The 26,896-nt window shown below is 42.0% G+C and overlaps 3 protein-coding genes across 4 annotated transcripts; 1 reads left to right on the top strand and 2 right to left on the bottom strand.

The window, feature by feature from the left end:
- Positions 1 to 528: 528 nt before the first annotated feature.
- dcaf13 (ddb1 and cul4 associated factor 13) lies at positions 529 to 13,044 on the bottom strand. The gene is made up of 11 exons (XM_017413107.3): positions 12,855 to 13,044; positions 12,110 to 12,309; positions 11,920 to 12,027; positions 11,685 to 11,774; positions 11,439 to 11,594; positions 11,228 to 11,305; positions 11,033 to 11,115; positions 10,648 to 10,812; positions 7,189 to 7,324; positions 1,440 to 1,603; positions 529 to 900 (listed from the first exon to the last, which is right to left on the bottom strand). Exons 1-11 carry the CDS (start codon positions 12,922 to 12,924, stop codon positions 813 to 815), a joined length of 1,338 nt encoding a protein of 445 aa, XP_017268596.1. The 5' UTR covers positions 12,925 to 13,044; the 3' UTR covers positions 529 to 812.
- Positions 13,045 to 14,589: 1,545 nt separating this feature from the next.
- LOC108234137 (mitochondrial folate transporter/carrier) lies at positions 14,590 to 18,636 on the top strand. Its single transcript, XM_017413089.3, has 7 exons — positions 14,590 to 15,045; positions 15,181 to 15,331; positions 15,429 to 15,514; positions 16,401 to 16,555; positions 16,832 to 16,945; positions 17,033 to 17,178; positions 18,341 to 18,636. Exons 1-7 carry the CDS (start codon positions 14,856 to 14,858, stop codon positions 18,462 to 18,464), a joined length of 966 nt encoding a protein of 321 aa, XP_017268578.1. The 5' UTR covers positions 14,590 to 14,855; the 3' UTR covers positions 18,465 to 18,636.
- Positions 18,601 to 26,572, bottom strand: LOC108234138 (collagen triple helix repeat-containing protein 1). Of its 2 annotated transcripts, XM_017413090.3 has the most exons (5): positions 25,776 to 26,572; positions 24,033 to 24,110; positions 21,583 to 21,801; positions 21,286 to 21,502; positions 18,601 to 19,545 (listed from the first exon to the last, which is right to left on the bottom strand). In XM_017413090.3, exons 1-5 carry the CDS (start codon positions 26,028 to 26,030, stop codon positions 19,403 to 19,405), a joined length of 912 nt encoding a protein of 303 aa, XP_017268579.1. In that variant the 5' UTR covers positions 26,031 to 26,572; the 3' UTR covers positions 18,601 to 19,402. The 2 variants fall into 2 exon arrangements, with proteins under 2 accessions (XP_017268579.1, XP_017268580.1); XM_017413091.3 differs by lacking the exon at positions 24,033 to 24,110 and having other exon boundaries at positions 25,776 to 26,567.
- Positions 26,573 to 26,896: the final 324 nt, after the last annotated feature.

Below are 26,896 nucleotides of genomic sequence, written 5' to 3'. Positions count from 1 at the left end.
CGGAAAGGAGAAGAGGGTAAAAAAAATGGATGCATGGATGGAAAATTGTCAGGACATAGATGCAAACTGTTTTAAATACGAGGAGAAAGCCAAATAGGTTGTTTATGGCAATGAACCCCCCCCCCCATTTGTGATTCTTCTTACAATGACTACAAGGCTTATCTTCTATTCACCTTTGTTACATAAAACTTTCTTTTCCCAGTATTTGACTTCTCTAGGCGATATGATCAGGATTATTCATATCAGATACAACTCTGCTTGGGTCATACTTAAGACAAAAACTGATTAGAGCTTTTTGAAACAAAAACAAGGTGCTAAGACTACGTGGAGAGATTTTTAGTGGTCCAGAGCTCCTTTATGCACTTTGGAGTGACCATCATAAAACAACTGGCAACAAGTGTTGACACCTATGGACAGAAAAGAAAAACAAGCAGGGGAAATAGGTCTTCTACTGACCAAGACAGCAAGAGGAACACTGGTTGCTGTAAGAAAAGTGTGCAGAAAAATATGTGGTCCAAAATGTTTTTCCGGATAGATCCATTTAAACTTATTTTATTGAATTTTGAGTTTTTCCAAAATTAGAAAACAAGGATTTGTGATCGACGGACTGTTTTCTTGTAGTTACAAGTTCAGAGCAGGATGTGAAAAGGTCATTTCTCTTCAGCCCAAGTAACATCAGGTCAAAATGGTTTCCCGTTTGTATTTGTGCAGTCGTATTTCAAACAACGCTGGTCATTTCCTCTTCTGCAAACGGTTCTGAATCCTTGGGACAGAGCGAGAAACACAGCAGTCCTGGATTTCCCTCTCCTGCTTTATTTCACCACAGCGACAACGTTTTTCTCCCTCTCAGACACCACGGGGGCAGATCCCGGCTTGCTGTGTTTACGGACGTTCCTCTCCCTGCAAAGTAAATAAAGAAATTTTTTTTTTTTTTAAATGTAAAAGAAAAAGGGAAACCGAGTGACTCAAACTGCTGTTGAGAATAATCAGGAGAGGGGAGAGTGAAGAGAGAGGAAAGCAAACAAAGAGGAGGATGGAGGAAGAGGCTACGACAAAGACTACGCTAACGCTTTTAAAAAACAATGCATAAAGCAGAGGTTTTAAATCCTTCGCAGCTCATTTGTATGTCTGCGGTATTGTCCTCCTGTCGCTAATTAGGAAATAAGAGGCACAGGCGAGCTCTGATTCAGGGCCAGGGCAAACTGGGACAATCAATCCAGCACACAAGCTGTAAATGAGTATGTAATGCCCGCTGAGACCACGTCATAGTGGCCAGCCTCATCTGTGAGATTTTCCATTAGGCTAGTGTGACTGCTCAGGTCAGATCTTTCCTGGCAGGAGCCCAAATCACCATCTCCTTTAAATGCATGCACGGAGGAAATCACTTTTCTCTTTTTTTTTTTTTTTCAGCGAGCAAACAGGAGGAGCTGAATACGCACTTTCTCTGGCGAGCCTCCTTCATGACCCTCAGCTCGTTCCTCTGGTGGAAGATGCTCTTGGGTAGATGTCGGTGGCGAGCGATGCGTCTGATCTGCGGGTGATGCTGGAACTTCTCCTTCAGCTTCTGATTGTAGTTGGTGGCCTGCCTCTCTCTGGGCGACAGCTGCATCAAATCAGAGAGAAAAGGAGCGTAACGTTTCTGAAGAAATCAGAAAAAGGTGCCGATGAAACTACCGACCATAAACTCCAACATGCAGCGTTTGTCCTTCTCTAAAGCTCGATAGTAATTTAGAATTTACTTTTATAATAATATGAGCTGACAAAATACAATTGTTTGATGCGTAAACAGTATAAAAAGTGTAAAGACTGTGGGAATAAAATGAGACTTACTCAGCTTAGAGTGTGACATTAAAACTAGAAGTTGTTTTTGGAGTAAAATCCTAAAACTTAACTTTAACTGTTTAAAAAGTCTAAAAAGGTATCAAAACGCCAGTCCAGACAAGTAAAGTCCAAATATCTGGGATCCGTTTGAACATTGAATGATGTTTCAGATCGTCCAGAGCTCCAAAGAGGGTTGGGTTTTCTTCACCCATTGCCATTTATTAGAAAAAGGAAAGATAAAAGGAAAGATCCACTGATTGTCACACACCTGAGTGTGCGAAATTTGTTCTCCGCATTTGACCCATCCCCTGAGGGAGCGGTGAGCAGCAGCGGTGCCGCGCTCGGGAATCAGAAAAAATAAAATAAAATTCTCCCCTAGTTTAATTTACGCCGTCTGATGTACTGCTAACAAAAGACAGATCACACTATTCACAACCAAAACGCACGGAATAACGTAGTTTTTTATACAGGTTGTTCTAAACTCACGTGAGGAGAAGTGATTCAAAAACTGTCTCAGTTTATTCGCACCACTTTATGGACGTGTATGAATTGGTACGAATTAGTGCAAATCACTGGAAAACCTATTACTATTTGACCGTTTTTCTTCTGCTTCTGATACAATTTTTGAATGAATCCTGTTGTTTAGCAGTGTTGGTTTTTAACTAGCAACACCTACTGTTCAGGAAAAGAACTGCAGCGGTGCCGGCATTAACAGCAACAAACACTGTGGAAAAGGTGCTTCGCCCTGATTGTGTGGATCAACTAATATTTATAATGTAGAAAACACACTGACTGCTCACCGCTGACCTCCTGACACATTAGCTGACAGCAGTTTTAGTGATTTTGTAGTAGGCCTCATTTTGGCGTACTGTTGGTTAGTTGTGTATCAGAATTTATACTTTAAAACAAGATTAAATTGTGAGCGGCCATTTTTTTTTTTTAGGGACTAAGTGATTAGTCTTAATGACTAACAGAATCACTCCTTTGTTTTATTCTAATATATTGTTTTATATCTCAAAGTGTTGCATCAAACTCTTACTGAATCATACTGTATCGTGAATAAAATAGAACAGTACTGTGATTAGGGGTTGAATCATATAGTATCATATTCTCACGTATCTTTGACGAAACAGATTTTAGCAGCGCATTGAGATACGTACCGTAGCAGCCATGCACAACCCTTGATGGCATCCTTAAATAATTTATGGCCTTTTAAAGAAAACAAGCTTACAAAAAAAGTACTAAAAGTTCAGACGATCTTGTATTTTCATCAGCATGAGCTCTGATCAGTTGAAAATAAGGGGCTCAAATGTATTCAGAGTATCGCAAACTTCTCCATAAGTTCTATTAAATGACTATTGCGCCTTCTGACGACATACTGTCACCAATTTCACTTCATCTGAGGTTGTTGCATCGCTTCTTTTGCACCTTTTTCTCCTGTTTCTGAAAAAAAACACCATAAGTGTTGCATATTTTAGTCAGGAAACAATGTGGCCCGTTAGGGATGCAACTGTTTCTCATTTAGTAATTTCAGTCACATCACGGACTTCCGTCACTGGTTTTCAGATTGCAAAAAAATTTTAAAATAAACTTCTTAGGCTTTCTTGTTGCAAGTTCATTTCTCACAGCATTAAGATCTTTTTTTTTAAAAAACCTAAACCAAAGAAGTTACCATGTCAACTTCATTTGAATTTCTCTTTTTTTCCACACAATTAAAAATCAAAAACAATCAGTGTTTATGAATGATCAAACTGTTAAATTTTCTACATTAAATTTAAACTGACCCAATATTTTAGAACAGATTTTAAAAAACTGAGATACAAACAGCAAGTTCCCTCAAAGTATTAATTACAGAAAAACAATACTTCTGCCCGTTTAGGTGACGTTTTGCCAGAAATCGTCAGAAATCTTTTTTTTTTCCGACTGAATTCCCAAAGTTTTATTCCTCCACATGATTTGACACTAAGTAAAATGAATTAGGTTACAGAAAATAATAACATATTTTGAGAAAAACTTAAAAAAAAAAGATTTTATTGAACCAAAATATTAGTCAGCTTTTGCAGAAAATAATCTCCTTCCCTGAGTTAATTTGGGCTGAATTCCTCTCCAGAAGGTGGTCGTATGCTGTGATCAAAGCTGAAGCAAAGCCACCGAACAGATGCTGTGGTGAGATTAGGTTTTAGAACATCTTGACGTGTGTGGCGTTTCAAAACAACATGGAGTGCTGGTGGACGTTTGGATGCCAGCGGCTTTTTCTGGGGGGGCTTTATTTGGTATTTCTGCACCTGCCGTCGGCTGACTGCAGACACAAGTGTATTCAGCACAACATCTACTGCAGCAGGAAAACATTTCAGCTCGTGTCCTTTGAAGCAGTAGTCATGAGTTTCGGGTAAATGTAGGCCATTTTAGGAAAGTTTTATTTTGTCTGTGTGAGAACAGCAGGTTTCTCCCAGCTGCACAAAGAAGGATGGTCCTTGCTGACTCTGCAGGGCTGAAATTCATCCCCACAGAAGGCTCAGGGGTCCTGCTAAATTGTCATGTTGTGATTATTCTTGCAGCTCCTACACTAGCTCTGGCTCCAGGGTGACCCGTGGGGCTCCTCGCTCGAGTACGACGCAAATCCAGTTCAGATTCATAAGTTCTACTCTTCAACTCAGGTGGTGCTTTGTTCATCATAAAATACTGGAGAGTACGCAGTCAGTTTAGCTTGACAACATAGTCATTCAAAAACAAATCAATGTCCGTTAAAAAGTGAAAACACCAGCGCAACAATCCTCCCTCATAGCTAACCGGGCCGGTCTTTCTTGGACTGCTCTCCTTGGAGGCTTTTATTCTAATTAAAAGCAATGATTTGTCTCAAATTGAATTTGTAGAGGAAGAGCTGCTAGATGCTGATCCTGTTGTACTAAACTAATTCCCCTTGGACGCTCACACCGGGTGGACAATCCCAACCCAACGTGCACAACGTGAGGACGCAGAAAACGCCGACCATGAGTTTGTCGGGGAAGAGGCCTCCTTAGTGGGGCTTTTACAACCCAAACCTATAAATGCTTCAAAAGATTTGATTGATAAAATGCTGCAAAGACCACAGCAGAGGCTGAAACTGACAAAAACACAAAATATTTGTTCAAAACATTTAAAGGTAAAGACCTGGCGACTCTTGAAGCACTTCTCTGCCACCTTTAATGCCAAAGTTTTAGAATTTTAGGCTGAAAGACTCCAGCATACTCCAGAAGAAGTCAAGAAGTCAGTTTGCGGTCACATGGTTGGGGGACGATCATTTTCTCACACACCTTTTATCGTCCATGAGACACTCGGATCAGAATTCTGAGGAAGCTCCTCCCTCCTCCTGCAGCGTTAAAACAGGTTTCTTCCCGCTGGCTTCTGAACTCTCCTGTCCTTGCACAAAATTACTTCCCATACTGTGACTAGATGTGTTCATTAATCAGACCGAGACCTTGTACGCCGTTTGGCATTTGAAAATATGACGGTGGACAATAATGTGCGAACGAAGAGAACGTGTCCTGATGCTGTTCGGCCGAGGCGTACTTCCTCCTGGCCACCTGTGTCTCTGCGGTCTTTTTAAGTTCAGAGGTTTCTAAGTTTTGCTGGAACAGTTCTAAAGACGGCTGTATTTTCTAACAGCCTCCAGCTGCTTCTCAGTGGAGCAGTAGAAGCTAAATGACTCCAATAAAGCTCACCGGCCTTTCCTTATAAACACTCCCACAACAACTTGTGACCAATCACACGATAGTTGGCGCAAATCCCTGTGAGAAAAAGTTTGGCTTAGGCCTTGTGTCGAGAAGGGGCGGATAAAGCTGCTATATGAACAAAAATGGCGCAATTTTTTGTCAACCAACCACGTGACTGAGAGCAGACTTCGTGACTTCTCATGTAGGATGCAAAGACCTTAAGATTGAGAAATTGCAATGTTGTAGCTGTTTTGGTCAAACCTTGAAAATCATTTTATGCTCAAACTCGTGATCTCACAACATGTTAATGACCCTCAGCTACTAGCCACATCAAATTTAAGCTAAATATCTCTAAAACTCACATTGTTGTGTTGCCTAATGACCGTTAACTATGATGACTATCCTGAACTTGTAGATGTACATCCAATGATTACTTTCAGTTTCATTAAAATTTCTCTACCGGTTCATGAGATATTTTGGTAACAGACAGGCACATGTACCCAGAAATATTATTGCCCGCCTTTCACTCTTCAGCAGTGGGCAATAAATATTACAAACATATAATTGTGGTTTAGGAATGGGGAAAAAGAGCTGGTGAAGAAGACTTTTGACAGAGCAGCCCCAAAAATACAAATAGAAGCAGATTGAGTCAGTTTCCATTTGGACCATTTGGAAATAAGCAGAATTAGACATGATTTATTTTATGTTTTAAGCCTTGGTCTTCATTACAGAAGGACACAACTTAAACGGTTTAGAAAGATATGAATGTGTAGCAGCAGTCAGATAGGTCCCCATCAATCCAGCACGATGCCTTCAGACTCAGACCAAGACTTGATTCAGCATTTCAGCGTTTCTTGATAATTAAAGACCCTCTGAGTACAACTTGATTCTTAATGCTCCATTATGTTCAAAGTGGGGCTCTGTTTAAGTGATTGCCTGATTTAAACTGCTGATAGGAGCAGGCCTTGTCTGATCTATTTAAGTGCAAAGCTTGCAAATAAATCTTCTCTTACACAGTGACAGGAATACAAGTGCCAAAAGCAGGCCATTTCCACTACGAAGCTGCATTAAGAGAATAAGCAGCAGGGAATCTGATTAGGAGTGAAAAATGACTGCTGGAGATGGCCCACAAGATAATGTATATCATTTAGCTGGGACTGGTGTTTAAACAAGCTCCATGTGAGAGCTGGGAACTTATTCAATTTAGTGATAACAGTTCTCAAAGATATCAAAAGTCAGAAGGAATCGGTCAGAATTTCATTTTTTGGCGATTTGTCAAAACAAGACAAGTGCTTCGAGTTTTTTAGGACTTCCCTTTCAACAAGTGCCAGCGTGCCAATTGGTGGTCCAGCGTACTTATTGAGAGTGATTCTACCCTCAGTCAGCATCCATCAGGGCATTTGGCAACAGTGGAGCTGTAGCTCCTGGCAGAGTCCCCCACTGTTACAGTGCTGAGGTGGGCGCAGAGCCAAGGCTGTGCGGAAGAATGCAGCCAACTCATAAAAAAAAAAATTTTTTTTAAAAAGAGCCGATATTTGACAAGTCGGGGAAATGCAGCTGTTGATCAGCATGTAGACATTACAATAAGAAATTAGCCAGACAGCTGCCAAGAAGCAGCATTTATCGTAAAACCGTAAAAACAGGAATAGTGTAGCTGAAACAAGAAGGCGCTCACCACTCCTAGTTTCTCCGCCGCGTTGGCCTTCCACAGTCGGATGTTCATCTCGTCGGAGCCGCTCAGGATGTACTTGTTGTCTGCTGACCACTTTATGCAGATGACATGCTGCATGCGTTTGGTGTGGTAGACTTCCCTGAGTATAAAAAAGAAAGAAAGGCAAGTGAACACAATACAACAACAGTATGTCACTGGGATGCAACTGTTTAAGAATCTACACCAACAATACTCAGTCATCCAGGAAATGGCAAATCCCGAAGAATTGGAAAATAGTTGTTGACTAAAAATTGCAAGAAAATGCACAAACTTTTTGTTGCAGTTTCACTGAATTCTAAGTGTTTGCGATCAAGCGACCAGCAAGTTGTGCGGCCGCTTTTTGAGCAGCCAGTTCTTGAAAATCTTGGACTATTTTTTGTGTGCGTGGCTTGGAAACCTGTATTCTAGGCGTGTACATTATTTTAATGTTCATAGTACCTACTTCAGCATGCTTTGTACCCACTTTAGCAGCCATTCCCATGATTAGGATTTAATCTACTGGAGTACACGTTTGAAATGAAGATAAGCAGATCTGGACTGGTTTCTAATAATCGTTATTTATCATCAGAGTGGTTTTTCGACCAGGGCATCCATGGCTGTAGCTACAGATGTTTTCTGTCATTAGAAGAGCTTCCTTGCAAGGGCAGAAAATGCAGCTCTAGCCCTCTAGAATTTCCAAAACCTAACTTGAGGGTATGAGACTCCAGCAGCAACTCAGCGACTATTTTCCAAGAATATCTTTTCACCCGAATTTTCTGAACAAGTTCTAAATTGACTGTAAGTGGCTTAAGTGAGAAACTTGAGAACCATCAGGACTTTGGAAACTCCATCACTAATCTCATTTGCAAACTAGTCACCAACAGCCACAGAATTGTGAGACGCTGACTTAAAGATGTGGTGGAACCAAAACGTTCTACAAAACAAAACAAAAGAAAAATGTACAAAAGTCATTTATCTGCCTAGATGCTCATATCAAAGGGTCTTCTGACTGTATGACAGTATATAACATCCCTACAATCATGGATTGCACAAGAAAATCTAGCTTAGGGGAAATATTCCAGTTTAGATAATACAAATGTGGCTAAGATTAAAAATGCACTCGCTGCAGAATTCTGTTCTTTAAACTAGGCACTCGATTTCTGCACCATTATTTAGCATACTGACAGAACACAGCCAGCAAAGAGAAAAGCCCATACTTACACAGAAAGTGAAGCATCATTGATTTTACAGCTACGCTACCTTGTTTTGTTATGTGGGTCACTGCTGCATTAGATTATACTGACAGTGTCAAGTGCAGGTATACGGCAATTTGTCCCTGACAGTAGAACTAGAGTACTTGTACATGTTCTCAAAGCTGACATTACACTGCATCCACACCTGCATCCTGACTGACCACTTCAGTGGTCTACTGAGGTTTCTGTAAAATCGTACACCTTTTAATAAACTTGACTTGAGAATGTTTTCAAAAAGCTACATCAAAATGGCACACAGATCTGAGGTGATATAAGTAAAAGCATTGTGGAAACAAACAGAGTAACTAAAGAGACAAATACTGACGTTTTTAAAACTGTTTGCAATTTCTACACTAAGCCAGTTTTTAAAAAAGACAAAAATATGAAACTGATAAACTGTTTTTAGTTTTGTGTTTATTTGCATGTAGGGCGGGATGGGTTGTCCACTCGTGACCAAATCGGCCTGGACACACATTAGTGCCAGGTCTGAACAGCACCACAGATCATTTCTGACTGAACCATAAGGCGCGGACGTGTTCTTAATCCACCTGAACCTGATTACCTGAGACATATTAGGTCTGGGTTTGAACGGGGCTTAGTTTTGCCTACAAGAAACTGACACCTTTTGGTGCTATTCTAGAAAATATCACAAGTTTAAGGTTAGAAAACAAGTGAGTGTCAGGAAACTGCTGGTTACTGTGGGTTGAACAGCTCTATGTTGTCTGATTATAGCTCTGTAACATGACATTACTTTATGATTTATTTCTGATGGGAGAGACATAATTATTGTTCCCATGTAAAAAAAAAAAAAAAAAAAAATGACATTCAACCATAAACGCATTACTAGAAAGTAAAGCTGACAAAACAAACAAAAAAGCCCTGTTGTGTGGTGTTTCATTCATTTAATTTAAAAGGCGCTCCTACTTTTTATTATTATTATTATTATGGAGCAGAAGGTGTAAAAACAAAATAGTTTTTTAGTCTCTTAATTCATCAGTTTTTTCCCCACAGTTACAAAAATGAGTATTTTATGTTGTGTTAGTTTGAATTCGAAATCTTAGTGTTATGACAACCGTACTAAGAAGACATATGTATTTATTTCATAAAGACAAGTGTCTTCAAAACATGCTTTTAGGTCCAACTGCATATTTATTGAAACAACTTGTGTGTTTGGAAGTTAGAAGAGAGCAAATCAAAAACAGCTCAAAACCTCTGACATTGTACCCCATTAATTACTAAAATACAGACCAATAGTGTGTGCGTTTTAGGACTATTTTTGAGAAATATGCTTAGTGCCGTGATTCTGTATCAGTGGAAAGAGCAGAGCTTCGGTTTTAATCTGATAGGTAGTTTGTGTGGGTAGGACCGTGCTGCGCTGTTGTAGCTTTGTGTTTTACTGGATATGCCTCTTTATCGTCTATTTACGATTTTTTTTTTGTTTTTCATTTAGCTGCTTAGTGCTGAAAGTGGGTGTTGTTGCGGTAGAAAATATTGATTCTATCATTTAGATGAGCTTTTCCCCATCACGTGGATATGCAATATGCATATATTGGTTAATGTATAGCATGTGTTTGGATTGATCTTGTTGGCAGAGGTGCTGCTGACCCCGGTACAGGGGCCGCTAGTGACGTAGGGGTTAACGGCACAAGGTCTTGTGATAACATTTACTAACAACATTTGATGTTTTTATATACAGCTAGATTTACAGTCCTGCCTTTGCAGGTGCGCAGATAAGAATAATTGAAACTAATGCTGATCTTCATTGGTGTCGTTATTAACAACTTCAAGCCAAAACGAGTTATAGGGCCACAACTGTTTGTTTTGATACTAGAGCTATTAATCAATATTGTAGTTCTGATTTCTATTTTTGCTTCAAATGATCACAAAAAAACCCCACTATAAAAGGAATATTTTGTCATATTCCGCTTTTCCAGCAAGTTTCCTTCTTCCTGAATGAGCTGGAGCCTCACCCTCCAGAGTAATTCTTAAATTCATAAGTGAAACAGTTTTATTTTACAAAAAAAAAAAAGTACTTGAATAATCGTTTTCAATCATGATTACAACATTGATCAAAATAACTGAGTAGTGTTTATTCCCAGTACTGAGGAATCCTACTGTATTCAACATCAGACCTTATTGCAATCAACTTCCACCCAGGGTGGTGGTGGTATTTTTGGCTGCCGTCACTGACCTGCTGTGTCCTCCATCCTTGGAGAAGATGCGAATGGTCTTGTCAAAACTGGCGGACACGAACTCCTGTCCGGTGGGGGAGTAATCCACATCCAGTACTGCAGAGACGTGGTCCATGTGCACCTTTATGGGCTTTTCAAGGAACCTCATGTCATACGTGTACAGGCTGGTGAGACAAATAAAAAAACAAAACAATGTTAGCTCTTCAGCTGACATGATTAAACAGATCTGTAACATGATGTGGAATCAAATGGAACAAAAGAAAACTGAAAATGTATCTATTTAAACGGTGGGGAGATACAGTACATTCATTTGATGACACATTACCACACAAAGAAGGCTTCTGATTCTTTGAACAGATGCAATGAAACTTCTCTTAGACTCACTTGTAGTCTTCATTTGCACACGTAAAGTAATAAGCTTCCATGGGGTTCCAGCATAATGTGTTGGTCCTCATTGTCATGATAACCTACAGATGAAAATTGACAACAAAGAACTGTCACTTATCATTTCCTTCTTAAGAAGATTGAAAGAGAAAAAAAACAAGAACATCTGTGCACAAACTGTGCAGCAGAATCTACCTTTTTGAGTGGTGTCGATTCCCTCATGTCATACAAAACTATACTCCTGTCAGAGGCGCAGCTTCCAAGAAGATCTGTCTGTGGAAAGAAACGAATCACTTAGAAGGAATCAACCTAAAATAAGTCCGGTAATAATACGAGTTTAAGTACTTGCAATGTGCAATAATACAACCAGCTGAGAGTGCGGTGGATACAGCACGCGGTGTCTTACCTCCACAGGGTTGAAGCGGACGGAACTGAAGCTGTCTACACCCCAGGTAAAGGAGCGGATCGGGCTGCTCCTCTGCTCGTCCCAGATGTCCACCTGCTGGCCACATGTTGCAAACACACCCTTCTTCTGGTGATGGTCCAGTCCTGTGAAAACAGTCTACAAGAGATTGTTTTGTTTTACATGAAGCGGTAGCTCACTAATGTATAATTTCCATTTTATGAATTATTACAGCAGGCTCGCTCTTACTTTGCCCAGGATAGTGTTAAGTGGCTCTTCTTCCTCTCCGTAGCCCGGCGCTTCCATTTTCCACTGCTTAATTGTTTTGTCATCCCCTACCTGTTTAGATTAGACATACAACATCATAACAAGTGTTATGATGATAATCCTTGATCCATCTATCTGGATATTACTGCACTGGAATGAGGTTAAAAAAAAAAAAAAAAAACTTGTTGATGACTTCTTAGATGTTGAAATTGTTTACCGTAAAAAAGGAAGTCCCGCAGTATCTGACAATTATTCCCCTCACAAAACCTTCATGCGCCTGCAGAGTGCGCACGCATTCGTGCTTGGTAAGGTTCCACACTTTCACCTACAGATCCAGGCACAAATTCAGAACGTGACTATTTTCATGTCTTGGTCTCGAGGGAGTTTGCAGCCAGCAGACGGTTTACCTCTCCGTCGCAGGAGCCCGACAGCAGGGTGGACAGACTCGTGCTGTGCTTGGCCAGACAGTTCACCCCATCTCTATGACCGTCCAGGGAGGCCAGGAAGGGCTTGGCGAACACCCGCTCCAGCTTTGTGGCATTCAGAGCCCGTGTGTATTCTCTGCTCACCTCGAAGGGATGGAGGGAAGGGTCGTAGTTTCTGGGGACTAACACAAGGAAAGCAGTCTGAGCATGAAAAGGAAACTGACTGAGAGGATAGTCTAAGCCAGTGGTTCCCAACCCTGGTCCTCAAGGAACACTATCCTGCATGTTTTCATTGTTTCTCCTCTCTTCAGCAGGTCTTTAAGTTCTGAAGAAGCCTGTTAATCACTTACTCATTCAAATCAGGTGTGTCAAAGCAGGGAAACAACTAAAACATGCAGGATGGTGTTCCTTGAGGACCAGGGTTGGGAATCACTGGTCTAAGCATTCAGACACACTGATCATGCCTGTTTCTACACAACATCTCATAGTGCTTCTCCAGAAAACCTCATAGGAGGAACACACGAGGCTGAAAACCAACAATTTACAGTTCTACTATTTCAGATAAGTATCAATTTTTGCATAAATAAAATGCTTATATTTTAATCTTCACTGTGATTTGAGTACATTAAAAAGCTCTTAATGTTGTCGAGCTCCAGTCAGAGACAGGGGAATTAGTTTGAAGTAGCTATGTTGTTTACCCTCTCGGAGCTTTAAATGACCCACTTACCTCGCTGAATGTCGAGTTTAGTCTCGCGGACATAATCGTCCGGATTTCTCGAGAGAACTTTGACCTTCATTTGGCGGCAGAACAACCCGGACAAAAGTTAGAAACGCGTTTCTTTTCCTTCAGCGAGAACCAGTGTTAGCATAAAACGCGGCCATGTGTTGACGGAGAAGAAGTAGGAGTTTGGTTCCGCGTTGCATTGTGGGATGTCGGGTCCTCCTGGTTGCGTCACCCCCCCCCCATAAAAAAAAAAATGTCCGTCAAGATGGAGATTTTAGAACGAAGTAAAACCGGAAGCTTCACCGAAAACGTTCTTTTCTTTCGAGTTTTTATTTAGCTGGACTTCCCCCCACCATAGAAACAGTCTGTAGGGTATTTTAGACTAATATGTCACTGTTTATAATACACGCGCAAAAACAGGCTTTTCAGGCTGATTAAATATTGGCACATATAGTAGGAACATGATTATTCTAATTTAAAGTGTGCAGAAATAATTTTGTTAAATCTAAAAGGTTAAAATGCATAAAACAGTCAAGACCAACTGACTGAAGATATCAGATTATGGATTTAGTGCAATCTGCTGGATTCATTAGATAGTTTTTCTTTTTTTTACTAAGTGATGTTTTGTAATTTATTGAACTTGGTTGTATTGATACAAGTGGCTGAAATGAGCTTCTTTTGTAGGGTGGCCGGGCTCGGCCTTAGAGATAAGTTGATGAGCTCCATCATCTGAGAGAGCCTGGACCTGAGTCGCTGCTCCTCCTCATCAAAAGAAGTCATCTGAGATGGTTTGAGCATCTGATTCTTTCCGTTTGTCTCCCAGAAACCTTTGGGCTTCTCACTATGCATTTCAGTGAATTCCTGTCAATAGTGGCACCCTCGTGGGTCTTCTTCCACAGAGCCCATTATTAAACTGTGATGCAGTCAGAAAGAGTCGTAGCTTTACTGTGGAGTTCAGCTTGAATGGATTTGGATGGTTTCCTCAGGGTTTTTTTTTTTTTGTACTATCAGCACTATTCATCTGATCATTCCTCTTGCCTCCATGTCCTGGGAGTCTGGCTGCAGTCCTGTGAATCTTATACTTTTTAATAGTATTGGTAGCTGCTGACAAAGGAACATGAAGCTGCTTGGAGATGGTTTTACCTTTAGAATGATATCTATAATGTTTCTGAGCTTCGCACAGCTCTCATCTTTGCTTTCTCTGGTCCATGTTTAGCCTGGTGCACACAATATCAAACTATCCAATGATATGTTTTTTTTTTCCCTTTTAAATTGTCTGAATTGCTGATGAAATGCCTTAAGACTCCTGTGATACTAATTAAGGTCAAACAAGTCAAAACATGACTGTAATGCAAGGATTAATAGTCTAAATAATGGTACCATTAAATGTGCATTTGCATATTTTATCAAATAAACAACAAATAATTTATTTTCACATTGTTTTGTTCACTGTATCACATAAAGGCATGTAAATATACGATTAGACCATTGCTTTTAACTGAATCAGTTTTCAAGAGAAAAATGCATTGTTTCAATGAGCTGTAAGAGTACCAACAAATGTATCTGTGTCTAAAAATAAATAAAAAGGAATAAGTATGTTTAAATCTCTTATCAAAATACTTTTACAGTCTTGGACAACTTCTGGCAAACTCATGAGCTCCTTCCAACACCGTTCGCGTTCGAACACGAGTTTTATTTTGAAAGTAAAACCCGGAAGTGGAACGTCCGGTAGCTGTGTTTTCACTCGCCTGTCTGAGCAAGGTCGACAGCTACTTGTCACCTGGAAGCGCGTGTCGTACCTGCGAGCTGTCTATGGTGTCGGCGCCTGTTCGAAGCGCGGCGGAGCTCCTGTCGTGTAACAATGAGAGCCTACGGGCGCTCTCAGCGGGGTTTTAGTGAAACGCTGCCGCACTATCGGCCGGCCGTCTCCGGTTTTCACGGTGAGTTGGGGGTCGAGCGCGAGCCGCTGCGAACTTGGCTAGCCAGGCTGAGTTCAACGTCAACATGAGCTCGGCTCCGAATCACGGAGCCGCCGCGGAGACTGGACTGACCAGCAAGCCCGTGTCTGCGGCCGGAAGTGTCCGGCGGGTGTTCAGCCATGTGAAAATAGAAAACCTGGCGGCGGGACTGAGCGGGGGGGTCGTGTCCACGCTGGTGCTTCACCCGCTGGATCTCGTCAAGATCAGGTTTGCAGGTAGGCAAGATGTCCTAATAGTACACATTTTATCTGTACGGTTATACTATGACTGGTTTGTTTAATGTGCGTGTATCTGGTGTATCTGTTGTTTTATTTTGCTACCACATCATAACTCAGTGTCTTTTCTAATAGTGAGTGACGGCCTGGAGTTAAGACCCAAATACAGAGGGATGTTTCACTGTATGAAGAGTGTGTGGCACCAGGAGGGCCTGAGAGGTCTTTACCAAGGAGTGACCCCCAACGTTTGGGGTGCTGGAGCATCTTGGGGTTTCTACTTCTTCTTGTGCGTAAACCTTCAGGCTGTAAAACCTGTCTGACCGCAGGCAGTCACGGTGCGTTGCTCTGGGATGCCCCATTGAACACGATCTGTCCTCTTGCAGTTACAACGCAATCAAGGAGTACACGAAGGAAGGCCGCCAGAGTGAACTGAGCGCAGGAGAGCACTTGGTGTCGGCGGCCGAAGCAGGTTAGTTGCAGACCTGTTTGAACAGGCACACTCCCGTGCCGTCAGCACACAGCCAGTAACAGCTGGATGGCACGGCTCTGGGCTGGACGTGGCTGACAGGGGGCTGATACAAACCACCGCACAGCTCAGGTCACGTGGATCCATTTCCCCTTGGTTGGAATGGGTGTACGTACCTAACGAAGCTTCCACGAAGGTGTCCTGCTAAAACTGAAGAAGGCAGAAAGGATGGCAACCTTTTTTTTAACCCTGCTGACAAATGCATCGAAATAAAAACGATGCATCGACACAGAGAAACGGCTTGATCCTAGCTCTGATTAATTAATTGTTAAATATTGTAATACCAAAATGTGAGCTTGCTATCACAACATTAATATTTATAAGTTATCTAATAGTTAATTTAGGATTTTAGGACTCAGAACAGATTGAAGTTTTGTTACTCCGACCTACATTTAGATATGCGTTGGAATGATTTTGACCACATGTTTATAACAGTGTGTGAGCCTAAATAAGTCCTGCACCACCTACTGACCCGATGTGCCTTCTGTTATTTGGTTGTTCGTTTGGTACTGTAGTCAAGAGAAAATGAAATGTAAAGCAGAGTCCAAACACACAGTTGATCACTCACAGAAGATATTGTCTGTCCTTTATCTGTGTTTAACATTTGCAGAAACAGTTAAGTGGCTCAGAGGCTTTGGGTCTATTCTGTTGATTCACCTTTCACCACTTGAATCAGAGACCGTCATGTTTGGGCAAAAAAATATATCAATTAGTATGACTGTTCACTCGGGGAGCTGCATGTGTCGGCACTGATTGTGTCCCTAATTAGCTTCTTTGATGCCTGTTTTCGGAGCGTCGTTGTGACTAAGTTTCTGCTTTTCCTCCTCAGGTGTCCTGACACTTATGTTAACCAATCCGATCTGGGTCACGAAGACCCAGCTGGTTCTGCAGTACAGCACTAAACAGACCGGCAAGCAGTACACGGGGATGGTGGATGCTCTGGTTAAGATCTACCGCAACGAGGGAGTTCCGGGACTATACAGGGTGACACTTCAGTTCGTTTTTGGGGCGTCCATATAATGCATCAATGCAGGTTGTGTTAGCTGTATCTAATGCTAAAAATGTTGTTGATTGGTTAAACCGTTGAGGTTGTTTTTGGGGACAATACCGCTCTGCTTTTGTTGAAATTCTACTTTGTCCTTACAAGTGCAGTAGATCATCATTGGCCACTAGAGGGCATTATTAGTTCTTATAACTCTTGTAGCTGTATTCGTGTGTTTTTGTGCATTCAGAGAATAACTTGGTGAATCTGTTTAAAAGGGTTTTGTTCCTGGTCTGTTTGGCACATCGCACGGAGCTCTGCAGTTCATGGCCTACGAAGAGCTCAAAAGAGACTACAACAAGTACAAGGATGTGCCCTCGGATGCAAAGTTGGTGAGTCAAAACCTCAGAGCGTAAATAAGCAGAGCCCGGTGACTAACAAGTCCGCTCCGCTCACTTTCCGTCTGTGTCTGAGAACAGAACGCTCTGGAGTACGTCACAATGGCAGCGTTATCGAAACTGTTTGCCGTGGCCACAACGTACCCGTACCAGGTGGTCCGAGTTCGCCTGCAAGACCAGCACAACAAATACAGCGGAGTCGTGGATGTCATCAGACGGACGTGGAGGTACGACGCTCACAGCATGGCTCAGTATGCCATCACTGAGGGCTATACTGCAAAGAGAGCTCAGTAGAACAAGCTTTTCTTCCTTTAGCCTGACTTGTCAAAGCCTAAAACATCAGTAAGAAATCACAGGTACTACGACAGTAGTTTTGATTTCACTTTTGTTAACTCAGACTTGCTGATTTAGGGCGGGTTCACGCATCTTTTGATGCTTTTTATACTAATAATACAACAGTCCGACAAATGAAGTTACAAGTAAAACAAAACTCTGCTTGTCCCAAATACTTCAATCATAAAGGACATCAGGTTGTAGCCTTTACCTGAAAGTCGATTAAACAGGAAAACACTGTTGCCACAATCAGGACAACAAGATTATTCCTCACATGCTGCAGAAAATTGTTATAAATCCGACCAAACGACCTGCTGCTGTTTAGATCGGGACAGAAAGATCTTAAACTTCTAATCCCACAGCCAAAAGGTTTATTTAGTTCTGACTCTGTCCCATATTGTGCAAAATGTGTTATTAATTAAATATGTGATGTGCGGAGGTACTCATGAATGATTCCTAATATTAAACTGCTTAATTGACATCTTAGCAAATCTAGAAAAAACACAGAAGGCCTTTTGGACATCCTCAATTTCTAACTGCAGCTTCTTAGTGGCCACAACATAGAGTGTGGCCTACAAATGTATTCAAGTTTCTGAGCGTATATTTCAGCTATTTCTTGTGCTGAAAATGATGTAAATGAAAAATAAAATTCTGGCTGAATGGGAAGTTCTTTACTTAAGAGTAGAATGTCTAGGGTTAGATATTTATTAGGGTAGATTATTAAAATGAAATATTTTCTTGAGTAAAGACTGTTTGTGATTAATTTTGACAATTAAAATGCCAACATTTAACCATTTAATCGACGCCTAAATGCTGTGCACTGACTGACTTAAGATGATAAGACCATCTCCTATCCGATCCAGATGTAAACACCTGGAAGTAAAAGCTGAAATGTTGCTTTCTTGTCTCATATTCATCTTCTGATGTCCAACCCGAATGTTTTCAGTCTGCAGCGAACATAAAGGAACTGGCCTCATTGTATCAATACTTTTAGAGTAGAGTGTAAATCTGTTTTTTTGAGTCCGGTTCGATTCATGCTCCCGACTCTCTCCGCAGGAACGAAGGCGCCGTCGGTTTCTACAAAGGCATCATTCCCAACTTGATCCGGGTCACCCCCGCCTGCTGCATAACCTTCGTGGTTTATGAGAACGTGTCGCGCTTCCTCCTGGGGACAAACTAAGACCCTGTCGTGGACGCCGCCCACCCTGGAGCCCCGCGCGGAAACAAACGGGACACTGTTCCTCTCAGAGACTCTGCGTTCAGTTCGTGAAAAAGCGCTGACGTGAGCTGGGGGAGAAAAAAAAAAAGACAACTGATGGTCGCATTGGTTTTTATTTCAGTTTAAGTTCTGAGTTATTCGTGAAACATGATGATCAGTGATTCAAAGGACGGAGGGGGCATACGCTGCAGCAGTTCTGTTTACAATGTTTCCTGGCAGCAGAAATGGGAAAAAAAAAAAAAAACAAACCATGAAATATTTAAAAATTCTTTATCCACATTACAAGTCTCTCAGGTCTCTTGATGCATGTGTGTTTGATATTAGTTTCTTTTAAGCTCTTCCTGTGTGAAATGCAACAGTGATGATGGGTCTTTTTATTTAAAGCACCTTCATTCTTTAAAAATCAGTGCTTTGCTCCAGATTGTAACTCCTTTTTAAAAATATTTTTTAACAAAATACAAATGTGCTTTATTTGTTCGATATATGTAAGCACATTAAATGTTATTTTGACTTGCTTTGTTGTAAACGTGTGTTCTGTGAGAATCCCTACAACATCCCAAGTAATCGTATCTTTAAAGTTGAATTCTTTAAAAGAAAAAAAAAGTTTATTGACAATAATAATCGTATAAACACACAACATGGAGTTACAAACACTGTAAATGTTAAATGGCTGTTAGCCACCAGCAGACTCGGCCACAGTGTGTTTCTAGCAGACAGAACCAGTTTTTGTTGTTTACAGGCCTGTCGACCGGAATGGTGCTTAAACAAAACCGTTCAAGTTACAATCAGTGACGCCGCGACGCCTCGGAAAGCCGTACCTGATCATTTAGGGAGGGCCACATAACACAACTCCTACTCTACGAAGACTGGGTCCCTCCTTTTTCATGTAGCTTCGCCTCTTATTTAGGCAGCTCCTCGATGATAATCCTGGAGACGGAGTTCCAGCCGGTAGATGCGTCCCCTCTGGGATAGTCGGCGCAGGTCCCCACCCACACGGCCACGTCCACCAGGCCTGCCTTGATGCCCTCACACAGACCTTCCACTGGACCAAACACAGATGGCAACATTTCAAACACAGATCTTGTGCGATCTGTTCGTGGAATGCGTTGGCGATCACTCTGAGCTACCGCCGCACCAAATCTTAGACCAGCGTGCTTGAAGCTGACTGATTTATTATTTATTATTATTGTGGTTTTTAAGTTCCGTTCTTCTTAAATCAGGTTGACTCCAAAAGTTAATCAGATGATTACTTTCTGAGAGTTTCGTTAAAAGTCGTCCAGAGTTTCATGAGATATTTTGCAAGTAGACTCTCACAATGAGCACCTTTCTGTAGCGATAAGCTGCTGCTGTTAATGCAGCATGAAAGAAACGCCTGATTGCCTGGTTTACTGTGTGAAATGGTTGAAATTTGGGATCCTGAATTCACAAACACAGGTTAACACACTGCACTGAAGCTCTAATATCTAATGTTTGGTGCGATCACGTGGATTTTATGACCAGCTGGAGCTTTATTTTGCACGAAAGCGTTGCTAATAGCAGCAGGGGGACAGTGTTTCAGGAATCTTCTTGAATTGTTCTCTACGTACAGTCCACCTGGTGTGAGTGGCTGTCTGAGGTCATTAAACCAAATCTTTTATTGTTTCCAGTCTGGACTTATTCTTGGCCATCCAGTAGTCTGACTTTTATCGCCCCCGCCACGTGAATGGATATGTTTTTGCTTGTGTCTGAGCGTGGTGTTTGTAGCATTAGCAAAGCACCTCATGAACCACTGATTTTATTAACGATATCAGGAATGAATCCTTGGATAAACGTCTACAACTCATTTACTTTGAAAGTCAAGTGAATGGATCAAGATGGCCACCACAGCTATGCAAAGTCAGCCAACACAAAAACGCCCAGAACTAAGCCCATTTTTACAGATCTTGAGCTAAATATTGGTGTGGCTGTAGCTGAGAGTCCTCCTCTGGACCAGGAGTGTCAAACCCCAGGCCTCGAGGGCCACCGTTCTGGTGGTTTCACTGTATTTTCTGAACTATAAGGCACACCTAAAAGCCTTCAGTTTCTCTAAAAAACGACAGTGCGCCTTATAATCCGGAGCGCCTTATATATGTAAGAAGTTGTAATGTTTTAGTACAACTTTGGTAAACTACAAAGCTGCACCGCTCGCAGCATTAAGGCTCAGTTAGAGTCGCGCTTTGTAGTGTCAGTGTACGGTGCGCAGTGAGGCGTTTATACTTGACGCTTACATCGGTGCAGTATTCTCCGAAAAGACGGGGCTGTTTTGTTTCGCTTAATGCACTTTATATATGACAAAAGTTCGAAAATGGACCGTTCATTGACAGTGCGCCTTATAATCCAGTGTGGCCCGTAGTGCGGAAAATACGGTACTTGTTTCCTGTTCCAACACACCTGATTCAAGTGACTGAATTACCTCCTCACCAAATCATGGAGTTCTCCAGCAGCATGTCCATAAGTCATTCATTTAAATCAGGTGTTTTAAAGGAAGAACACCCTGGACATGTCGCAAGTCCATCCCTGGGCACAACTACAACATGCAACATGCAATTTTCCTGTCTGAACTGTATATTTCAGATAGATAGATAGATAGATAGATAGATAGATAAATAGATTGATGTTGGGGGGGGATCTAATAAATCAGTTTGATCATATTTGTCAAACATCAAGCACAATAAGCAAGGTCACTTCTTTAAATGCCACACAGGAACAATAACTCCAGAATAAGAGTATGTTTTATGGTTCCACATAGCGACTTTAATCTCACCTGAGGACGTTCTGTGGATGTTGATGGTGGAGTTGAGTTCTGGACTGCCCTGGTCTAAGTAAACGATGGACTCCACAGGCAGGGGCCCTGTGCACTCTGCCCCGTTGAAGGTGAAGTACCACCTCTGGCAGCACGCGTTCTTGCACTTGAGTCGCAGGGAGCCGCTGAAGAGGACTCTGAGAGCGCTGTCTGAGCGCAGCTTGGTGAACGTGCAGTCCTGAGACACAGAGCAGGGATCAGCTGCGTGCACGTGTGTCAGCGCGCGCATGTGGACCAGAAGCCCGCGGAGATACTCACAACCACTTTGCCCAGGTCGATGCCGTAATTCAGGGAGTTCCAGGCACACTGCTTGTAGTTGGGCTTCCACGGCTCCTCGAAAATCTCACTGACGCATTCCCCCTTTTCACCTTTGAGCCCGTCCCGGCCCGGGATACCCGGCGTCCCCGGAATGCCGTTGGCTCCGGGGTTACCGTCTCTGCCTGGGGTGCCTGATGGGCCTTGCATGCAGCTGCCATACTGAAGAAAGAAAAACAAAATCACACAAATAAAATGGAGGACGCAGACAATAATCATAATAGCTCAGTGTGTTAACTGCTGAGAGGCGAAAGGCGGGAAATGATGCGTTTGCCTGTGTCTGTGTGTTAGCAAAATATATCGTAAATCACTGGACAGATTTGAATGAAACTTTCAGAAATTCAATATTAGATGAACATCTACAAAACACACAAATGTCTGTAACTCAGTCAGTTTTATAGAAATTGAGCTAGAAATTTATATATATATATACATACTGTATTTACCTTTAAATTCAACCCAACTCAATATGGCCACCATAGGAAACTGACCTTACAAACCACAAGAACAGCTACAATTTTACAGTCAATTTGGCAGATAGTGAGCTGAAACTTGACGTGGTAGTAGCTGAGAGTGTTCCCTAACACATATTACAATTGCTACACTCCGCACAAGATCTTTGTTCAAAACTTTGGCAGTAACTGCTGGAGTACGCCCTGATTGTCTGTTAGTAAAAACATCTGGTGAACCACTGGACAGATTTAAGTGAAACTCTCAGAAAGGAATCATTGGACAAACATCAACAAATGATTAACTTTTTGAAGTCGGTTCAATTTAAGATGGCCGCCACAGCTGATTAACACAAGCATGGGCACAACTCAGTCAGTTTGACAGATATTGGGGTAAGATTTGGTGTGGCGGTCGCTGAGGCACATGCTCTGATCTCGTGCACGATCCCACGACATCGCAATCGGGTTTGCCTAATGTTATTTAGTAGATTCAATCATTGACAGCTGTATTTCCTGTTCTCAACGTAAGACGATCTTAGTTTGAGACGGCGGCCGATGTGCATTCCTTCAAGGAACCCCTCAGCTATTAACGTCCCCGTTCCAGATTTCAGGTTGTATCCCTTTTTATGGCGGTTTCAGTTTCTCAGCCGCGATGAAAAGCTGCTGAACGAGCAAACAAGCCACAGAGTTAATGAATGACAGGCTGCGTGCTAATGAGCAACTGAAGGCCTAAATTAGTAGGTGTCTGGCTACACATGTCCCAGTGTGATTCATTGTCCTGTTGAATCTGCTATTTTTAAACAGATGCTGCATCTTTACGCTGACTCAGACACACACACACACACACTCACAGGCGGCGGAGCTCGCCAAAAGCTGCCACATACACGTTCAGACACAATGGAGGATCCAAAGGTTTTTTTTTTTTTTTTGAAGAATATGCTTCTTTGAACACACTGTGACCGGGAGATTGCAGTGCACAGGATTTGCTCATGCTGTTATTTTTAGTTGCAGATGGGTTTTAATTTCGGTTAGCCGATTTGCAAGTCGGCGGCCCTCAGGCAGGACATTCAGATATAAACAAGACACGTAAAAGAAAGCGCGTCCTAGACTTTACACAGACGAGGCCAAAAGCAGCTGATTGTGAGTTTTTTTTTTTTTTTTTTGGTGAGTTATTGCTGCCCTGTTGCTCAGCTTGACATGAAGAGGCACGTGGCCAGAAAGCAGGAGAGGAGAACAAAGAGTTTTAACATCTCGCCCTGACTCGAGACAAACAAAAACAAAAAAAATCTGGAAACTCGCTCAAAAGTACTACAGCACTCTAATGTCAGCTGCTCTCTGGGACAGATGGTTCGGAGCCTGTTTAAGCCATTAAGACGAAGCGACTGAAGCAACCTGGAGATACGAGCCCTTACATCATCTCTACGGGAAACTGGGACGTCTGAGGCAATCTCGGGGATCGATCGCGCCGGTCGCTGAAACAGAGCTGGAATGCGCCTTTAAGGGGGAAAAAAACGTGGAAGAGGCTTCCATCCACCTTGGCTTTACTGGTGACCCAATGTGGAAAAAGATGCATAAAACTTGGTGTGCGTCCAGCAGGGGAAACATTTCCAGATTTTATTAAAGGGTGAAGGGATTTTCAAAGCAGACCAGTGAATGGAAACTCTGTCCACTTAACCACACCAGCTTTTATATTAACTCTTTCTATAGCGAGGCTCCCCGCCTGCATGAATCAGTGGCACACAGTCCGTTACTGTAGCTGGAGGCATGAAGGCTGCTTTTGGCCGGGAGTGCGGAGAAATCGGTGGCGTTTCATGCATTAGTCATCGAAGCGTGGAGGGGGGAGAGCCCGAAGCTTTTCCTGGATCATGCAGCACGTGCGGGACTGCGAAGCAGGTTCAAACGATCTCGGTCAGACGCAGAGGATAGGAGGGTTTTTATGATTACCATGCTGTTCGGAGCGGCAGATCTCCCCTCGCCGGCGTGCCTAGTGCAGTTGGGCTTTTCCGCATCATTTCCAGTGCACTGGATACAGACGGCAAGAAAATATGCTGTTCATTATAGCGCTCCGCATGTGGGCACAGTCGTGGGATAGAGAAGAGGAGCTGCTCGAGCTCCAGTAGCTTCAGAAGTGGAGGAGGCAGCAGATTTCTGGTTCGACGGGGAGTCCCAGCAAAAATAAACACAAGTTTCATTTTGGATCGTTACAGCTTCAAGAGATAAATGAGCCAAATCTGGGCCTCCATCCAACAGACACACTAATATGGGATGTAGATCAATGAAATAAAGTGAACTCTAGAACTGGGAGTGGAAAAAAAAAGAAATGTTGAACCCTGCTTTAGAAGTATACATTCACACTATTGTTTCCTTGTTTTGTTCATACATTTTTGCAGTCTAACTTCTTCTGCTTCTCTGTGCAGTTTTAGGCGTTCATGTCTGAGAACATTCAGCTCATTTGGAAGATGGGTGAAAGGACTTTGAGTTTTTGTAACTTTTATACTATATTACTATACTATAAATATTTCATTTTATTTACAAATGATTTCCCCTTAGAAGTACATGAAGATCTCTTTGTTTCATATAAAACATGGATTCAGCTTCAGCAAAGTGTCTACTGTCTACTTCAAGCTTTTAGCTACTGTGCTGGTACTTTAGCTTTTAGCTAGCTTTTTTAAATTTTAGCTTTTACCTCACCTTTGGCTAATTTAGGAGTTTTTGGCTAGCTTTTTGCAACTTTAGCTTTTAGCTAACTTGTTGCTATTATAAGCTATTCTTTTGCTACTTTTAGCTTCTGACTAACATTTTGTTACTTTTGACTAGCATCTTTGCAACTTTCAGCTAGACTTTTACTACATTTAGTGTTATTAGCTAACCTTCTGCTAATTTAGCTTTTAGCTAACTTTTTGATACTTTTAGCTTCTAGCTAGTCTTTTGCTACATTTAACTTTAGCTAACCTTTTGCTACTTTAGCTTATAGCTACCTCTCTGCTACTTTAGCTTATAGCTAACCTTTTGCTACTTTTAGCTTCTAGCTAGTCTTTTGCTACATTTAGCTTCTAGCTACCCTTTTTCTACTTTAGCTTATAGCTAACCTTTTGCTACTTTTAGCTTTTCACTAACATGTTGTTGCTTTTAGCTAGCATTTTGCTACATTTAGTGTTTTTTGCTAGCCTTTAGCTCCTTTTAGCTTTTAGCTCCTGTTCCGCCACTTCTTCTTCAGGACTCAGTGTTCTCGCTGCAGTTCCTCTTGTTCTTGTTAGTTCTTAGCAGCCTTTTTCAACCATGAGTGTTATATTTAACTGGAAAAACATGAGCACAGATAACAAAGACAGACAGGAGGTATGAGCCAGACTCCTACTTCCTGTTTGGGATTTTTATTATTATTTTAAGAGTCCACTCAGTCTGCTGGAGACCTGTCAAATCTGGACCAAATGTAGAAAGGCTAATAAAGGTCCTCTTCATGCGCCTACATCAGGATGAATCAGTAAAATAAATAAAAACAAAAAGATAAAAACAGTTCTTTTGTTTGGTTAGTGTCCCTTCACTGCATGTTAAAAGATGAGGAGCAATAAAAGTACAATAAGATGATGACTAGATCCTTTTGTTTTATTAAAACAAGCGCTGAGAAGCTCCACGTCCTCTTTTTTTTTAATCCTGTCTACAAAGTTCTTCCCTCCGCAGCAGTCTTACCTTGTCGGGGTCCGGCTCCTTCCGGTAGCCCCTGTTCCTCACCTTCTCCACCCCGCACAGAGGCGCAGCCAGGCAGGCGAGGAGCAGCAGGCGGGCGGAGAGAGGACACATCCTGGAGGACAGGCTGATGACAGACTGAGGACTGAGGACTGAGGACCGTCTCTGAGGTGACAGCCTGACTCGTCCAGGGGAGGGCAGGACCAGCAGAAAGCAGCCAGTCAAGCTGCAGAAGGCGTCCCTGTGTGTGAGGTCCATGCACGGATCCGATTGGACCCAGGCGCAAAGAAAGGGACATTTCGGGCATTTTGAAGTGGGGGGTCCTATGGGAATAATATCTGACCTGATCAGTGCTTTAAACCTTTAAATATTCCTCATGCAACCTCTATAAGTCCTCAGATGTTTTCATTTAGGATGACTTAATAATTAGTGGTGTGAAGAAGACTGACGAGCTAGTGGCTAGTCTGAACACTGCCACGGCACTGCAGCGAGGTTGTTTACCAGCGGAGAGAGCAACATTATTATTTCCTGCAGGAATTTCATATTTCTGCTAAAATACTGCAAAACTGACGGCAACCAGAAGGTGTAAATAACAGCATTTGAATGGACCACTGTGAAAATTTAAAAACTGGAGCAGAAATGCCCTTTGGAAGTGGCTCCCTTTAGAGCAATGATTCCTAAAGTTGGGGTCAGGACCCCAGTGTGGGTCACCCAACACCAAGTAGGGGTCCTTAAATAATCTCCGGATATCAACTTACAATAAAAACTTAGTTTTTATGCTATGGTTGCACCATAATAGTTACAAAAACTTGTCCATAAATTGATTTAAATAAAACAGCATAATGGATGTTAAGACTGTGTTGTCATTATGTCCTTATTCAATAGAGTCATCAGCATTTTTGGATGTTTAGACAGCCAACAGATGGGGTCACACATCTTTGTCACTATTATTTTATGGATTGGAAGCTGAAAAGTTTGGGAACCACTGCTTTAGATGGTATTGCTGGAATAATAAGAGCTTCTTCCAAAGCAGATTGCTGCCATCTTAAAACAGCTCCAACCTTCCACATTCTTTCAACTTTTACACCAACTTCCATTTTGCATTACAAGTATTTAGGCCAAAA

The sequence above is a fragment of the Kryptolebias marmoratus genome, linkage group LG16 (genome assembly GCF_001649575.2).
Source record: "Kryptolebias marmoratus isolate JLee-2015 linkage group LG16, ASM164957v2, whole genome shotgun sequence".
In the NCBI taxonomy this organism is placed as follows: Eukaryota; Metazoa; Chordata; class Actinopteri; order Cyprinodontiformes; family Rivulidae; genus Kryptolebias; species Kryptolebias marmoratus.
The sequence above is the reverse complement of the archived record's forward strand: the minus strand, read 5'-3'. Positions and strand labels throughout refer to the sequence as shown.